The sequence below is a fragment of the Oncorhynchus masou genome, unplaced genomic scaffold, assembly GCF_036934945.1.
Source record: "Oncorhynchus masou masou isolate Uvic2021 unplaced genomic scaffold, UVic_Omas_1.1 unplaced_scaffold_812, whole genome shotgun sequence".
NCBI classification, from domain to species: Eukaryota; Metazoa; Chordata; class Actinopteri; order Salmoniformes; family Salmonidae; genus Oncorhynchus; species Oncorhynchus masou.
In genome coordinates this window covers 72,501-90,910 of record NW_027014594.1, presented here as the reverse complement: position 1 = coordinate 90,910, position 18,410 = coordinate 72,501, and the positions used below count along the sequence as shown (strand labels likewise).

The 18,410-nt window shown below is 46.7% G+C and overlaps 1 protein-coding gene across 1 annotated transcript in view; it reads left to right on the top strand.

Annotated features, from left to right (window-relative positions):
* Positions 1-18,410, top strand: part of LOC135537544 (cAMP-dependent protein kinase type I-beta regulatory subunit-like) — a 61,877-nt gene that overhangs the window by 36,815 nt on the left and 6,652 nt on the right. Inside the window, exon 3 of the mRNA XM_064963677.1 lies at positions 2,488-2,658. Coding sequence (XP_064819749.1) covers positions 2,488-2,658 — 171 coding nt within the window. The remainder of the gene's footprint in view (positions 1-2,487; positions 2,659-18,410) is intronic.

Genomic DNA, 18,410 nt, shown 5'->3' with positions numbered 1-18,410 from the left:
ACACTATTGCATCCTAACTGGCTTTTCCTGGTGACTTTCTTGTATTGTTGACATGCACACTGTTACGGATACAGTTATCCCGTGTGTGTGTGTATCCTGTGTGTGTGTTTCTTTTCTCTCCTTCTCCCCTCACAGGTGAAAATCATCACTCCCCAATCAGTCAACAATCAATCATCAATCAGAAGACACACCTCCTCCTATTTCCTGACCTATCACAGTTCCTTCCCCATGGTTTAAAAACCCCATCATTTGTTTGTTCTACAGCCCAGCTCAGCTCAATCTCTCTGTAAATGCCATGTCTGTAGGTCTCTGTGTTTCACTCTCGCTTTGTGTCGTAACCTCTCTTTTGTTTAAGCACCTCATAGCACTTTGTCATCACCTGTGAGTATTGTTTTTGGTTATGGTGTTGGTGTTTGATTGCTGGTGGAAAAGGGGGAAACCAAGACAAGTCGCCCATGGGCATACACTACCCGTAGGTGAACTTTGTTAAATACACTAGTTAGAACTGGGCGGACCACCCACTGTATTTTTGGTTAGTTAGTTAGCTGTTGTTAAAGTAGGCTAGTCTAGCTTAGGGGTGTTTTTGAATACTTATTGTTTCTTTCCTTGGGTCCAGCTCAGCCCCTTTTCCTGCTCCCCCCATTACCGTGTGTTTATAAATAAACCTAGAGTTTGACGGTAGATTTCAGTTGTCGTGCTTATTTCGTTCACACTTTTTTTTGTCACAATAATAATTTGCATGAGTTATGTTACGAGTCTCATTACCATCCCCCCCCTAGACTGTCGGGCCAAAAGGGATTCGTAACACACACTTTTTAAATGTATTTTATTTAACCAGGTAGGACAGTTGAGAACACCTTTATTTAACCAGGTAGGACAGTTGAGAACACCTTTATTTAACCAGGTAGGACAGTTGAGAACACCTTTATTTAACCAGGTAGGCTAGTTGAGAACACCTTTATTTAACCAGGTAGGCCAGTTGAGAACAAGTCCTCATTTGCATCTGCGACCTGGCCAAGATAAAGCAAAGCAGTTCGACACATACAACAACACAGAGTTACACATGGAATAAACAAACATACAATCAATAATACAGTAGAACAAAAAGTCTATATACAGTGAGTGCAAATGAGGTAAGATAAGGGAGTTAAGACAATAAATAGGCCATGGTGGCGAAGTAATTACAATATAGCAATTAAACACTGGAATGGTAGATGTGCAGAAGATGAATGTGCAAATAGAGATACTGGGGTGCAAAGGAGCAAGATAAATAAATAAATACAGTATGGGGATGAGGTAGGTAGATAGATGGGCTATTTACAGGTGCAGTGATCTGTGAGCTTCTCTGACAGCTGGCGCTTAAAGCTAGTGAGGGAGATATGAGTCTCCAGCTTCAGAGATTTTTGCAGTTCGTTCCAGTCATTGGCAGCAGAGAACTGGAAGGAGAGGCGGCCAATGGAGGAATTGGCTTTGGGGGTGACCAGTGAGATATACCTGCTGGAGCGCGTGCTACGAGTGGGTGCTATGTTGACCAGTGAGCTGAGAAAAGGCGGGGCTTTACCTAGCAGAGACTTGTAGATGACCTGTAGCCAGTGGGTATGACGCGAGGGCCAGCCAACGAGAGCATACAAGTCGCAGGGGTGGGTAGTATATATGGGGCTTTGGTGACAAAACGGATGGCACTGTGATAGACTGCATCCAATATGTTGAGTAGAGTGTTGGAGGCTATTTTATAGATGACATCATCGAAGTCGAGGATCGGTAGGATGGTCAGTTTTACTAGGGTATGTTTGGCAGCATGAGTGAAGGATGCTTTGTTGCTATATAGGAAGCCGATTCTAGATGTATGCTTAATGCGAGTCTGGAAGGAGAGTTTACAGTCTAACCAGACACCCAGGTATTTGTAGTTGTCCACATATTCTAAGTCAGAGCCGTCCAGAGTGGTGATGCTGGACGGGTGAGCAGGTGCGGGCAGTGATCGGTTGAACAGCATGCATTTAGTTTTACTTGCGTTTAAGAGCAATTGGAGGCCACGGAAGGACAGTTGTATGGCATTGAAGCTCGTCTGGATGTTAGTTAACACAGTGTCCAAAGAGGGGCCAGAAGTACACAGAATGGTGTCGTCTGCGTAGAGGTGTATCAGAGAATCACCAGCAGCAAGAGCGACATTAATGATATATACAGAGAAGAGAGTCGGCCCGAGGATTGAACCCTGTGGCACCCCCATAGAGACTGCTATAGGTCTGGACAACAGGCCCTCCGATTTGACACACTGAACTCTGTCTGAGAAGTAGTTGATAAACCAGGCGAGGCAATCATTTGAGAAACAAAGGCAGGGATTGGGATTGGATTAATGAACAAAATACTAAAAGATTTTAAATGTAATGTTTTGAGTAAACTATCCCTTTCACTTTTGTCTGAACTGAAACTTTTATTCTTAATCTGCCTCTCCCTCCCTCCCTCTCCCTCTCTCTCTCCCCCCTACAGGAAGAGTCCCAGCAGATCCTGGCCCGCCAGAAGTCCAACTCTCAGTCGGACAGCCATGATGACGAGGTGTCCCCCCCACTGCCCAACCCAGTGGTCAAGGCCCGCCGCCGCAGGGGAGGGGTCAGTGCTGAAGTCTACACTGAAGAGGACGCCGTCAGCTACGTCCGCAAGGTCAGAGTCAAACACTTCAACCAACTCACACAGTCAGGAACATTCAGTAACCATAGTAACACGTTGGCTGGGAATTGCCAGGAACCTCCCCATACCATATTGTCACGGTACTTAGGTGCCGATACGATATGTATTGCAATTCTCACGATTCTACATGTATAGCTATTCGATACTGCTATTTTTTTACTGCGATTTAATGTTCGATTTAATATTCCTCAGGAAATGAAGAATTCCATATATGAGTTATTCCATTCTAGCCATTACCACGAGCCCAACCTCCTATAGCTCCTCCCACCAGCCTCCACTGATATCTGCTGCAGAGAGACAGAGAGAGACAGAGAGAGACTGAGAGACAGAGAGAGTTTTGATCAGTCATGGAAATAAAAGTGCTGAAAACATGTTCACTATTTCAAAAGAAGATGAAGAAGAAGATATAGGAAGGAAAATACCTTTTGGTTCAGGTACAGCCGACTCCCACTACCAAATGCTACCTAGCAAAACATTTTTGATATAGATCTTTTTTTGTGATCAAAGTATCAATATAATATCATCCCCCCCCCCAAAATATTGCGATATGTCTGACCAAAGATAGACCACAGAGACTGAACACATAGACAGACCACATGCTGACCATTGATTGTCCACAATCTGCCGAGGAGGTTTTGACTAGAGATTCAAACTATCGACTCACACAGGAGTAAGGGGGCCTGAAAGGATGGAAAACATGATGTAGTAGCCAGCAGAAGTTAAATTAAGGTTGGTATGGTGATTAGGCTAATGCTAATTGGTATCATTATAACACATACTCCTTTAGGACTGCAGTTGAAAATATTTGCCACTGTCAAAAAACTTACTAAAATGTAGGGAAGTAAAGAACCCTTCTCAAAACAACTAATTAAGTTGACTTAACAGAACTCTCTTAACTCACACAATCTCAACCAAACCCAACCAGATGGTAGTGGATGGCTCTTGCACTCAGGGCTCTAAAATGTGACCGTTTTGGTTGCATATGCTCCTAAATATTTTGCTGTGCGACCTGGTATTTTAATTTGGGAGCACCACTGCGCCTAGAAACAAATGACCCAGATAATAGTTGTAATTATTAGGTTTGTAACGATCATCGTTGGAATGAGGTGAGGACCAAAGCGCAGCGTGGTATGTGTTCATGATGATATTTATTTAAACTCAGAACACTAAACAAAATAACAAAGAGAAGAAAACGAAACCGAAACAGTTCTGTAAGGTGACAAAACACACTAGACAGAAAATAATCACCCATGAAACACAATAGAAAACAGGCTACCTAAATATGGTTTTCAATCAGGGACAACGATTGACAGCTGCCTCTGATTGAGAACCATACCAGGCCAAACACAGAAATAGCAAATCATAGAAAAACTAACATAGACAACCCACCCAACTCACGCCCTGACCATACTAAAACAAAGACATAATAAAAGAACTAAGGTCAGAACTTCGCTCTACCGTTGTAGCATAGCTAGCTAACAACCTGGTCAGTTTGCCAGTATCTTTATCCAAACATGTTGGGACACAGACATGAAGGTAAAGGGAGGGCTTGTTCAGGAGATCAATAATCAGAGTGATGAATGAAGGACAGGTTTCTGGCATGTCGTCAAACAATGTTCTTAAAGAGAAACTATACGATGTTCATTGCAATTACATGTAGATTTGAGTCATTCAGCTGTTATGTAATCTCAAAAGGAAAATAGTGCTTTTACACAATGCAGAAAATTACTTTGTAATTTTAATGACAGATATTTGTATGAAATGTTCAGCTTTTTACGGATACTGACATAACGGCCTGACCCCCGTCACCTCGCTGTAATGGGCAGGTCGCTGGAGTGTGGCTTATGTGTGTGTCTCCACCCTCCTGCCCCTGCCAGTCTTAGCAGCAGGTATCTGTCAGCCTTAGCAGCAGGTATCTGTCAGTCTTAGCAGCAGGTATCTATCATCCTTAGAAGCAGGTATCTATCAGTCTTAGCAGCAGGTATCTGTCAGTCTTAGCAGCAGGCATCTGTCAGTCTTAGCATCAGGTATCTATCAGTCTTAGCAGCAGGTATATGTCAGTCTTAGCATCAGGCATCCACCAGTCTTAGCATCAGGCATCCACCAGTCTTAGCATCAGGCATCTGTCAGCCTTAGCAGCAGGTATCTGTCAGTCTTAGCATCAGGCATTTACCAGTCTTAGCAGCAGGTATCTGTCAGCCTTAGCAGCAGGTATCTGCCAGTCTTAGCCGCAGGTATCTATCAGTCTTAGCAGCAGATATCTGCCAGGCTCCAATCATGGATGAAAAACCAATAAACTAGCAAATGTTTAGGTCAGTGATTCACGCTATGTCAGGGATACACACACACACACACACACAATCAGGGAGATAGACACGCACACACAAATCCGTCATTTCGAGGTTGTCCTTAAAATTCCCATCAGACGATAACGAACATGCCTTTGTTTAGCTTGAGCTACAAGCGTGACGGACAAGTGTCACACATAATTCAGAGTTATGGAAGCAGATTTGAATGAAATGAGGGGTTTAACAAATTGATTGAAGGCTGGGTTCTTCAGTAAACAGCTGTTGCCTTTCAAAGCAATAATGACATGTAGCTTGCAGACCTGGGTTAACAAACTATGTAAAACCATTTCAAATACCATATCTATGCTTGATTGAGCTTGCCTGTTGCCATGAATCCAATAGAAGTCTAAAAATGACAAACCCCACCCACCTGACACAGGCTAAACAAACGCTCGAAGCATTTGAAAGATATCAAATAGTATTTAAACCCAGGTCTGGTATCTAGACAGTACTGGATGACATGGTTCCAGACTGATAACAACACAGGCTCTACATACATCAATGGACTGAAATAACCCTCAGTCAGAGGCTAAATTGGTTTAATATCAGTTAATTTTTCATTCACATTTCCCAGACGAGCAACTAAACATATTAAATGAATCCCTCTCTCATTCGTTCACATGGCTCAGCGTGTGTGTGTGTGTGTGTGTGTGTATATGTGTGTGTGTGTTTTCTCGTCTGTCTATATGTGTGTGTGTTTGTGTCTTGGCTTGGCACTGTGGGAACTTGGTTTTGGCTGGGTGGCGTCAGGAGGATCTCTGTGTAATCTGGGTCTCAGCACACAGGCTTTACCCTCTCAGCTCTCAGCTCTCTGCCATCCTCTTCCTCTCCCTCTCCCTTCAACAGACTAGAGACCGTTTCTACCCTTCCTCTCCCTCTCCCTTCAACAGACTAGATACCGTTTCTACCCTTCCTCTCCCTCTCCCTTCAACAGACTAGATACCGTTTCTACCCTTCCTCTCCCTCTCCCTTCAACAGACTAGATACCGTTTCTACCCTTCCTCTCCCTCTCCCTTCAACAGACTAGATACCGTTTCTACCCTTCCTCTCCCTCTCCCTTCAACAGACTAGAGACCATTTCTACCCTTCCTCTCCCTCTCCCTTCAACAGACTAGATACCGTTTCTACCCTTCCTCTCCCTCTCCCTTCAACAGACTAGATACCGTTTCTACCCTTCCTCTCCCTCTCCCTTCAACAGACTAGATACCGTTTCTACCCTTCCTCTCCCTTCAACAGTCTAGAGACCGTTTCTACCCTTCCTCTCCCTCTCCCTTCAACAGACTAGATACCGTTTCTACCCTTCCTCTCCCTCTCCCTTCAACAGACTAGATACCGTTTCTACCCTTCCTCTCCCTCTCCCTTCAACAGACTAGATACCGTTTCTACCCTTCCTCTCCCTCTCCCTTCAACAGACTAGATACCGTTTCTACCCTTCCTCTCCCTTCAACAGACTAGATACCGTTTCTACCCTTCCTCTCCCTCTCCCTTCAACAGACTAGATACCGTTTCTACCCTTCCTCTCTCTCTCCCTTCAACAGACTAGATACCGTTTCTACCCTTCCTCTCCCTCTCCCTTCAACAGACTAGATACCGTTTCTACCCTTCCTCTCCCTCTCCCTTCAACAGGCTAGATACCGTTTCTACCCTTCCTCTCCCTCTCCCTTCAACAGACTAGATACCGTTTCTACCCTTCCTCTCCCTTCAACAGACTAGATACCGTTTCTACCCTTCCTCTCCCTCTCCCTTCAACAGACTAGATACCGTTTCTACCCTTCCTCTCCCTCTTCCTTCAACAGACTAGATACCGTTTCTACCCTTCCTCTCCCTCTCCCTTCAACAGACTAGATACCGTTTCTACCCTTCCTCTCCCTCTCCCTTCAACAGACTAGATACCGTTTCTACCCTTCCTCTCCCTCTCCCTTCAACAGACTAGATACCGTTTCTACCCTTCCTCTCCCTCTCCCTTCAACAGACTAGATACCGTTTCTACCCTTCCTCTCCCTCTCCCTTCAACAGACTAGATACCATTTCTACCCTTCCTCTCCCTCTCCCTTCAACAGACTAGATACCGTTTCTACCCTTCCTCTCCCTCTCCCTTCAACAGACTAGATACCGTTTCTACCCTTCCTCTCCCTTCAACAGACTAGATACCGTTTCTACCCTTCCTCTCCCTCTCCCTTCAACAGACTAGATACCGTTTCTACCCTTCCTCTCCCTCTCCCTTCAACAGACTAGATACCGTTTCTACCCTTCCTCTCCCTCTCCCTTCAACAGGCTAGATACCGTTTCTACCCTTCCTCTCCCTCTCCCTTCAACAGACTAGATACCGTTTCTACCCTTCCTCTCCCTCTCCCTTCAACAGGCTAGATACCGTTTCTACCCTTCCTCTCCCTCTCCCTTCAACAGACTAGATACCGTTTCTACCCTTCCTCTCCCTTCAACAGACTAGATACCGTTTCTACCCTTCCTCTCCCTCTCCCTTCAACAGACTAGATACCGTTTCTACCCTTCCTCTCCCTCTCCCTTCAACAGACTAGATACCGTTTCTACCCTTCCTCTCCCTCTCCCTTCAACAGACTAGATACCGTTTCTACCCTTCCTCTCCCTCTCCCTTCAACAGACTAGATACCGTTTCTACCCTTCCTCTCCCCTCTCCCTTCAACAGTCTAGAGACCGTTTCTACCCTTCCTCTCCCTCTCCTTCAACAGACTAGATACCGTTTCTACCCTTCCTCTCCCTCTCCCTTCAACAGACTAGATACCGTTTCTACCCTTCCTCTCCCTCTCCCTTCAACAGACTAGATACCGTTTCTACCCTTCCTCTCCCTCTCCCTTCAACAGTCTAGAGACCGTTTCTACCCTTCCTCTCCTCTCCCTTCAACAGACTAGATACCGTTTCTACCCTTCCTCTCCCTCTCCCTTCAACAGACTAGATACCGTTTCTACCCTTCCTCTCTCTCTCCCTTCAACAGACTAGATACCGTTTCTACCCTTCCTCTCCCTCTCCCCTTCAACAGACTAGATACCGTTTCTACCCTTCCTCTCCCTCTCCCTTCAACAGGCTAGATACCGTTTCTACCCTTCCTCTCCCTCTCCCTTCAACAGACTAGATACCGTTTCTACCCTTCCTCTCCCTTCAACAGACTAGATACCGTTTCTACCCTTCCTCTCCCTCTCCCTTCAACAGACTAGATACCGTTTCTACCCTTCCCTCCCTCTTCCTTCAACAGACTAGATACCGTTTCTACCCTTCCTCTCCCTTCAACAGACTAGATACCGTTTCTACCCTTCCTCTCCCTCTCCCTTCAACAGACTAGATACCGTTTCTACCCTTCCTCTCCCTCTCCCTTCAACAGACTAGATACCGTTTCTACCCTTCCTCTCCCTCTCCCTTCAACAGACTAGATACCGTTTCTACCCTTCCTCTCCCTCTCCCTTCAACAGGCTAGATACCGTTTCTACCCTTCCTCTCCCACTCCCTTCAACAGACTAGATACCGTTTCTACCCTTCCTCTCCCTCTCCCTTCAACAGGCTAGATACCGTTTCTACCCTTCCTCTCCCTCTCCCTTCAACAGACTAGATACCGTTTCTACCCTTCCTCTCCCTCTCCCTTCAACAGACTAGATACCGTTTCTACCCTTCCTCTCCCACTCCCTTCAACAGACTAGATACCGTTTCTACCCTTCCTCTCCCTCTCCCTTCAACAGACTAGATACACGTTTCTACCCTTCCTCTCCCTTCAACAGACTAGATACCGTTTCTACCCTTCCTCTCCCTCTCCCTTCAACAGACTAGATACCGTTTCTACCCTTCCTCTCCCTTCAACAGACTAGATACCGTTTCTACCCTTCCTCTCCCTTCAACAGACTAGATACCGTTTCTACCCTTCCTCTCCCTCTCCCTTCAACAGACTAGATACCGTTTCTACCCTTCCTCTCCCTCTCCCTTCAACAGACTAGATACCGTTTCTACCCTTCCTCTCCCTCTCCCTTCAACAGACTAGATACCGTTTCTACCCTTCCTCTCCCTCTCCCTTCAACAGACTAGATACCGTTTCTACCCTTCCTCTCCCTCTCCCTTCAACAGACTAGATACCGTTTCGACCCGTCCTCTCCCTCTCCCTTCAACAGACTAGATACCGTTTCCACCCTTCCTCTCCCTTCAACAGACTAGATACCGTTTCTACCCTTCCTCTCCCTCTCCCTTCAACAGACTAGATACCGTTTCTACCCTTCCTGTCCCTCTCCCTTCAACAGACTAGATACCGTTTCTACCCTTCCTCTCCCTCTTCCTTCAACAGACTAGATACCGTTTCTACCCTTCCTCTCCCTCTCCCTTCAACAGACTAGATACCGTTTCTACCCTTCCTCTTCCTTCAACAGACTAGATACCGTTTCTACCCTTCCTCTCCTCTCCCTTCAACAGACTAGATACCGTTTCTACCCTTCCTCTCCCTCTCCCTTCAACAGACTAGATACCGTTTCTACCCTTCCTCTCCCTCTCCCTTCAACAGACTATATACCGTTTCTACCCTTCCTCTCCCTCTCCCTTCAACAGACTATATACCGTTTCTACCCTTCCTCTCCCTCTCCCTTCAACAGACTAGATACCGTTTCTACCCTTCCTCTCCCTCTCCCTTCAACAGACTAGATACCGTTTCTACCCTTCCTCTCCCTCTCCCTTCAACAGACTAGATACCGTTTCTACCCTTCCTCTCCCTCTCCCTTCAACAGACTAGATACCGTTTCTACCCTTCCTGTCCCTCTCCCTTCAACAGACTAGATACCGTTTCTACCCCTTCCTCTCCCTCTCCCTTCAACAGACTAGATACCGTTTCTACCCTTCCTCTCCCTCTCCCTTCAACAGACTAGATACCGTTTCTACCCTTCCTCTCCCACTCCCTTCAACAGACTAGATACCGTTTCTACCCTTCCTCTCCCTTCAACAGTCTAGATACCGTTTCTACCCTTCCTCTCCCTCTCCCTTCAACAGACTAGATACCGTTTCTACCCTTCCTCTCCCTCTCCCTTCAACAGACTAGATACCGTTTCTACCCTTCCTCTCCCTCTCCCTTCAACAGTCTAGATACCGTTTCTACCCTTCCTCTCCCTCTCCCTTCAACAGACTAGATACCGTTTCTACCCTTCCTCTCCCTCTCCCTTCAACAGACTAGATACCGTTTCTACCCTTCCTCTCCCACTCCCTTCAACAGACTAGATACCGTTTCTACCCTTCCTCTCCCTTCAACAGTCTAGATACCGTTTCTACCCTTCCTCTCCCTCTCCCTTCAACAGACTAGATACCGTTTCTACCCTTCCTCTCCCTCTCCCTTCAACAGACTAGATACCGTTTCTACCCTTCCTCTCCCTCTCCCTTCAACAGTCTAGATACCGTTTCTACCCTTCCTCTCCCTCTCCCTTCAACAGACTAGATACCGTTTCTACCCTTCCTCTCCCTCTCCCTTCAACAGACTAGATACCGTTTCTACCCTTCCTCTCCCACTCCCTTCAACAGACTAGATACCGTTTCTACCCTTCCTCTCCCTCTCCCTTCAACAGACTAGATACCGTTTCTACCCTTCCTCTCCCTCCAACAGACTAGATACCGTTTCTACCCTTCCTCTCCCTCTCCCTTCAACAGACTAGATACCGTTTCTACCCTTCCTCTCCCTTCAACAGACTAGATACCGTTTCTACCCTTCCTCTCCCTTCAACAGGCTAGATACAGTTTCTACCCTTCCTGTCCCTCTCCCTTCAACAGACTAGATACCGTTTCTACCCTTCCTCTCCCTCTTCCTTCAACAGACTAGATACCGTTTCTACCCTTCCTCTCCCACTCCCTTCAACAGACTAGAGATACCGTTTCTACCCTTCCTCTCCCTCTCCCTTCAACAGACTAGATACCGTTTCTACCCTTCCTCTCCCTTCAACAGACTAGATACCGTTTCTACCCTTCCTCTCCCTTCAACAGACTAGATACCGTTTCTACCCTTCCTCTCCTCTCCTTCAACAGACTAGATACCGTTTCTACCCTTCCTCTCCCTCTCCCTTCAACAGACTAGATACCGTTTCTACCCTTCCTCTCCCTCTCCCTTCAACAGACTAGATACCGTTTCCACCCTTCCTCTCCCTTCAACAGACTAGATACCGTTACTACCCTTCCTCTCCCTCTCCCTTCAACAGACTAGATACCGTTTCTACCCTTCCTGTCCCTCTCCCTTCAACAGACTAGATACCGTTTCTACCCTTCCTCTCCCTCTTCCTTCAACAGACTAGATACCGTTTCTACCCTTCCTCTCCCTCTCCCTTCAACAGACTAGATACCGTTTCTACCCTTCCTCTCCCTCTTCCTTCAACAGACTAGATACCGTTTCTACCCTTCCTCTCCCTCTCCCTTCAACAGACTAGATACCGTTTCTACCCTTCCTCTCCCTCTCCCTTCAACAGACTAGATACCGTTTCTACCCTTCCTCTCCCTCTCCCTTCAACAGACTATATACCGTTTCTACCCTTCCTCTCCCTCTCCCTTCAACAGACTAGATACCGTTTCTACCCTTCCTCTCCCTCTCCCTTCAACAGACTAGATACCGTTTCTACCCTTCCTCTCCCTCTCCCTTCAACAGACTAGATACCGTTTCTACCCTTCCTCTCCCTCTCCCTTCAACAGACTAGATACCGTTTCTACCCTTCCTGTCCCTCTCCCTTCAACAGACTAGATACCGTTTCTACCCTTCCTCTCCCTCTCCTTCAACAGACTAGATACCGTTTCTACCCTTCCTCTCCCTCTCCCTTCAACAGACTAGATACCGTTTCTACCCTTCCTCTCCCACTCCCTTCAACAGACTAGATACCGTTTCTACCCTTCCTCTCCCTTCAACAGTCTAGATACCGTTTCTACCCTTCCTCTCCCTCTCCCTTCAACAGACTAGATACCGTTTCTACCCTTCCTCTCCCTCTCCCTTCAACAGACTAGATACCGTTTCTACCCTTCCTCTCCCTCTCCCTTCAACAGTCTAGATACCGTTTCTACCCTTCCTCTCCCTCTCCCTTCAACAGACTAGATACCGTTTCTACCCTTCCTCTCCCTCTCCCTTCAACAGACTAGATACCGTTTCTACCCTTCCTCTCCCACTCCCTTCAACAGACTAGATACCGTTTCTACCCTTCCTCTCCCTTCAACAGTCTAGATACCGTTTCTACCCTTCCTCTCCCTCTCCCTTCAACAGACTAGATACCGTTTCTACCCTTCCTCTCCCTCTCCCTTCAACAGACTAGATACCGTTTCTACCCTTCCTCTCCCTCTCCCTTCAACAGTCTAGATACCGTTTCTACCCTTCCTCTCCCTCTCCCTTCAACAGACTAGATACCGTTTCTACCCTTCCTCTCCCTCTCCCTTCAACAGACTAGATGCCGTTTCTACCCTTCCTCTCCCTCTCCCTTCAACAGACTAGATACCGTTTCTACCCTTCCTCTCCCTCTCCCTTCAACAGACTAGATACCGTTTCTACCCTTCCTCTCCCTTCAACAGACTAGATACCGTTTCTACCCTTCCTCTCCCTCTCCCTTCAACAGACTAGATACCGTTTCTACCCTTCCTCTCCCTCTCCCTTCAACAGACTAGAGACCGTTTCTACCCTTCCTCTCCCTCTCCCTTCAACAGACTAGATACCGTTTCTACCCTTCCTCTCCCTCTCCCTTCAACAGACTAGATACCCGTTTCTACCCTTCCTCTCCCTCTCCCTTCAACAGACTAGATACCGTTTCTACCCTTCCTCTCCCTCTCCCTTCAACAGACTAGAGACCGTTTCTACCCTTCCTCTCCCTCTTCCTTCAACAGACTAGATACCGTTTCTACCCTTCCTCTCCCATTTGTAGACTAACAGGCTAGATACCGTTTCTACCCTTCCTCTCCCTCTCCCTTCAACAGACTAGATACCGTTTCTACCCTTCCTCTCCCTCTCCCTTCAACAGACTAGATACCGTTTCTACCCTTCCTCTCCCACTCCCTTCAACAGACTAGATACCGTTTCTACCCTTCCTCTCCCTCTCCCTTCAACAGACTAGATACCGTTTCTACCCTTCCTCTCCCTCCAACAGACTAGATACCGTTTCTACCCTTCCTCTCCCTCTCCCTTCAACAGACTAGATACCGTTTCTACCCTTCCTCTCCCTTCAACAGACTAGATACCGTTTCTACCCTTCCTCTCCCTTCAACAGGCTAGATACCGTTTCTACCCTTCCTGTCCCTCTCCCTTCAACAGACTAGATACCGTTTCTACCCTTCCTCTCCCTCTTCCTTCAACAGACTAGATACCGTTTCTACCCTTCCTCTCCCACTCCCTTCAACAGACTAGATACCGTTTCTACCCTTCCTCTCCCTCTCCCTTCAACAGACTAGATACCGTTTCTACCCTTCCTCTCCCTTCAACAGACTAGATACCGTTTCTACCCTTCCTCTCCCTTCAACAGGCTAGATACCGTTTCTACCCTTCCTGTCCCTCTCCCTTCAACAGACTAGATACCGTTTCTACCCTTCCTCTTCCTTCAACAGACTAGATACCGTTTCTACCCTTCCTCTCCCTCTCCCTTCAACAGACTAGATACCGTTTCTACCCTTCCTCTCCCACTCCCTTCAACAGACTAGATACCGTTTCTACCCTTCCTCTCCCTCTCCCTTCAACAGGCTAGATACCGTTTCTACCCTTCCTCTCCCTCTCCCTTCAACAGACTAGATACCGTTTCTACCCTTCCTCTCCCACTCCCTTCAACAGACTAGATACCGTTTCTACCCTTCCTCTCCCTCTCCCTTCAACAGGCTAGATACCGTTTCTACCCTTCCTCTCCCTCTCCCTTCAACAGACTAGATACCGTTTCTACCCTTCCTCTTCCTCTCCCTTCAACAGACTAGATACCGTTTCTACCCTTCCTCTCCCTCTCCCTTCAACAGACTAGATACCGTTTCTACCCTTCCTCTCCCTCTCCCTTCAACAGACTAGATACCGTTTCTACCCTTCCTCTCCCTCTCCCTTCAACAGACTAGATACCGTTTCTACCCTTCCTCTCCCTCTCCCTTCAACAGGCTAGATACCGTTTCTACCCTTCCTCTCCCTCTCCCTTCAACAGACTAGATACCGTTTCTACCCTTCCTCTCCCTCTCCCTTCAACAGGCTAGATACCGTTTCTACCCTTCCTCTCCCTCTCCCTTCAACAGACTAGATACCGTTTCTACCCTTCCTCTCCCTCTCCCTTCAACAGACTAGATACCGTTTCTACCCTTCCTCTCCTCTCCCTTCAACAGGCTAGATACCGTTTCTACCCTTCCTCTCCCTTCAACAGACTAGATACCGTTTCTACCCTTCCTCTCCCTTCAACAGACTAGATACCGTTTCTACCCTTCCTCTCCCTCTCCCTTCAACAGACTAGATACCGTTTCTACCCTTCCTCTCCCTCTCCCTTCAACAGGCTAGATACCGTTTCTACCCTTCCTCTCCCTCTCCCTTCAACAGACTAGATACCGTTTCTACCCTTCCTCTCCCTCTCCCTTCAACAGACTAGATACCGTTTCTACCCTTCCTCTCCCTCTCCCTTCAACAGACTAGATACCGTTTCTACCCTTCCTCTCCCTTCAACAGACTAGATACCGTTTCTACCCTTCCTCTCCCTCTCCCTTCAACAGACTAGATACCGTTTCTACCCTTCCTCTCCCATTTGTAGACTAACAGGCTAGATACCGTTTCTACCCTTCCTCTCCCATTTGTAGACTAACAGGCTAGACTTCAGACACTCTACGTCTATCTACTTTCAGCCTTTAAGAGGTTTGACCCTTTCTCTGTTCCCATCCGCTGCCATTCGTAAAGAAGCTCGACAGTAGACAGTTAACCCTCTCTGTGTCTATACCCTCCAGGTTTAAAGTGGCTAGTAGGCCCTGTCTGTAAGCACTATCCCCCCAACTCTCACTACTTCCAGCCCTAAAGACTCTAGTAACCCCCTCTCTACACCTCTATCCATAAAGACTCTAGTAACCCTCTCTGTGTCTATACCCTCCAGGTTTAAAGTGGCTAGTAGGCCCTGTCTGTAAGCACTATCCCCCCAACTCTCACTACTTCCAGCCCTAAAGACTCTAGTAACCCTCTCTCTACACCTCTATCCATAAAGACTCTAGTAACCCTCTCTGTGTCTATACCCTCCAGGTTTAAAGTGGCTAGTAGGCCCTGTCTGTAAGCACTATCCCCCCAACTCTCACTACTTCCAGCCCTAAAGACTCTAGTAACCCTCTCTCTACACCTCTATCCATAAAGACTCTAGTAACCCTCTCTGTGTCTATACCCTCCAGGTTTAAAGTGGCTAGTAGGCCCTGTCTGTAAGCACTATCCCCCTAACTCTCACTACTTCCAGCCCTAAAGACTCTAGTAACCCCCTCTCTACACCTCTATCCATAAAGACTCTAGTAACCCTCTCTGTGTCTATACCCTCCAGGTTTAAAGTGGCTAGTAGGCCCTGTCTGTAAGCACTATCCCCCCAACTCTCACTACTTCCAGCCCTAAAGACTCTAGTAACCCCCTCTCTACACCTCTATCCATAAAGACTCTAGTAACCCTCTCTGTGTCTATACCCTACAGGTTTAAAGTGGCTAGTAGGCCCTGTCTGTAAGCACTATCCCCCCAACTCTCACTACTTCCAGCCCTAAAGACTCTAGTAACCCCCTCTCTACACCTCTATCCATAAAGACTCTAGTACCCCTCTCTCTACACCTCTATCTATAAAGACTCTAGTACCCCCTCTCTCTACACCTCTATCCATAAAGACTCTAGTACCCCCTCTCTCTACACCTATATCCATGAACACTCCAGACTCTAGTACCCCCTCTCTCTACACCTCTATCCATAAAGACTCTAGTACCCCCTCTCTATACCTCTACCCATAAAGACTCTAGTACCCCCTCTCTCTACACCTCTATCCATAAAGACTCTAGTACCCCCTCTCTCTACACCTCTATCCATAAAGACTCTAGTACACCTCTCTCTACACCTCTATCCATAAAGACTCTACTACCCCCTCTCTCTACACCTCTATCCATAAAGACTCTAGTACCCCCTCTCTCTACACCTCTATCCTTAAAGACTCTAGTACCCCTCTCTCTACACTTCTATCCATGAAGACTCTAGTACCCCCTCTCTCTACACCTCTATCCATAAAGACTCTAGTACCCCTCTCTCTACACCTCTATCCATAAAGACTCTAGTACCCCCTCTCTCTACACCTCTATCCATAAAGACTCTAGTACCCCTCTCTCTACACCTCTATCCATAAAGACACTAATACCCCCTCTCTACACCTCTATCCATAAAGACTCTAGTACCCCCCTCTCTCTACACCTCTATCCATAAAGACTCTAGTACCCCTCTCTCTACACCTCTATCCATAAAGACTCTAGTTCCCCCTCTCTCTACACCTCTATCCATAAAGACTCTAGTACCCCTCTCTCTACACCTCTATCCATAGCCTCTAGTACCCCTCTGTCTACACCTCTATCCATAAAGACTCTAGTACCCCTCTCTCTACACCTCTATCCATAAAGACTTTAGTAACCCCTCTCTCTACACCTCTATCCATAAAGACTCTAGTAACCCCTCTCTCTACACCTCTATCCATAAAGACTCTAGTAACCCTCTCTACACCTCTATCCGTAAAGACTCTAGTAACCCCTCTCTCTACACCTCTATCCATAAAGACTCTAGTACCCCCTCTCTACACCTCTATCCATAAAGACTCTAGTACCCCCTCTCTATACCTCTATCCATAAAGACTCTAGTAACCCTCTCTCTACACCTCTATCCATAAAGACTCTTGTACCCCCTCTCTATACCTCTATCCATAAAGACTCTAGTAACCCTCTCTCTACACCTCTATCCATAAAGACTCTAGTAACCCTCTCTCTACACCTCTATCCATAAAGACTCTAGTAACCCCTCTCTCTATACCTCTACCCATAAAGACTCTAATAACCCCTATCTCTATACCTCTACCCATAAAGACTCTCGTAACCCCTCTCTCTACACTTATACCCATAAATACTCTAGTAACCCCTCTCTCTACACCTCTATCTATAAAGACTCTAATAACCCCTATCTCTATACCTCTACCCATAAAGACTCTAATAACCCCTCTCTCTACACTTATACCCATAAAGACTCTAGTAACCCCTCTCTCTACACCTCTATCAATAAAGACTCTCGTAACCCCTCTCTCTACACCTCAATCCATAAAGACTCTCGTAACTCCTCTCTCTACACCTCTATCCACACATACTCTAGTACCCCCTCTCTCTACACCTCTATCCATAAATACTCTAGTAACCCCTCTCTCTACACCTCTATCCATAAGGACTCAAGTAACCCCTCTCTCTACACCCCTATCCATTAAGACTCTAGTACCCCCTCTATCCATAAAGACTCTAGTAACCCCTCTCTCTGCCCCTCAATCTATACAGCATCTAGTAACCCTCTCTCTACACCTCAAAACAAAAAGACTCTAGTGACCTTCTCTCTACCCCTCTATCCATAAAAACTCTAGTAACCCTCTCTCTACCCCTCTATCCATGAAGACTCTAGGAAACTTCTCTCTACCCCTCTATCCATAAAGACTCTAGTACCCCCTCTCTCTACACTTCTATACAAAAATACTCTAGTAACCCTCTCTCTACACCTCTATCCATAAAGACTCTAGTAACCCCTCTCTCTACACTTCTATCCATAAAGACTCTAGAACCCCTCTCTCTACACTTATATCCATAAAGACTCTAGTAACCCTCTCTCTACGCCCCTATCCATTAAGACTATAGTACCCCCTCTATCCATAAAGACTCTAGTAACCCCTCTCTCTACCCCTCTATCCATAAAGACTCGAGTAACCCCTCTCTCTTCCCCTCTATCTATACAGCATCTTGTAACCCTCTCTCTACACCTCAAAACAAAAAGACTCTAGTGACTCTCTCTCTACCCCTCTAACCATAAAGACTCTAGTAACCCTCTCTCTACCCCTCTATCCATGAAGACTCTAGGAACCCTCTCTCTACCCTTCTATCCATAAAGACTCTACTACCCCCTCTCTCTACACTTCTATACAAACATACTCTAATATCCATAAATACTCTAGTACCCCTCTCTACCCCTCTATCCATAAAGACTCTAGTACCCCCTCTCTCTACACCTCTATCCATAAAGACGCTAGTAACCCCTCTCTCTACACTTGTATCCATAAAGACTCATACCCCTCTCTCTACACTTATATCCATAAAGACTCTAGTACCCCTCTCTCTACACTTATATCCATAAAGACTCTAGTAAACCCTCTCTCTACACCTCTATCCATAGCCTCT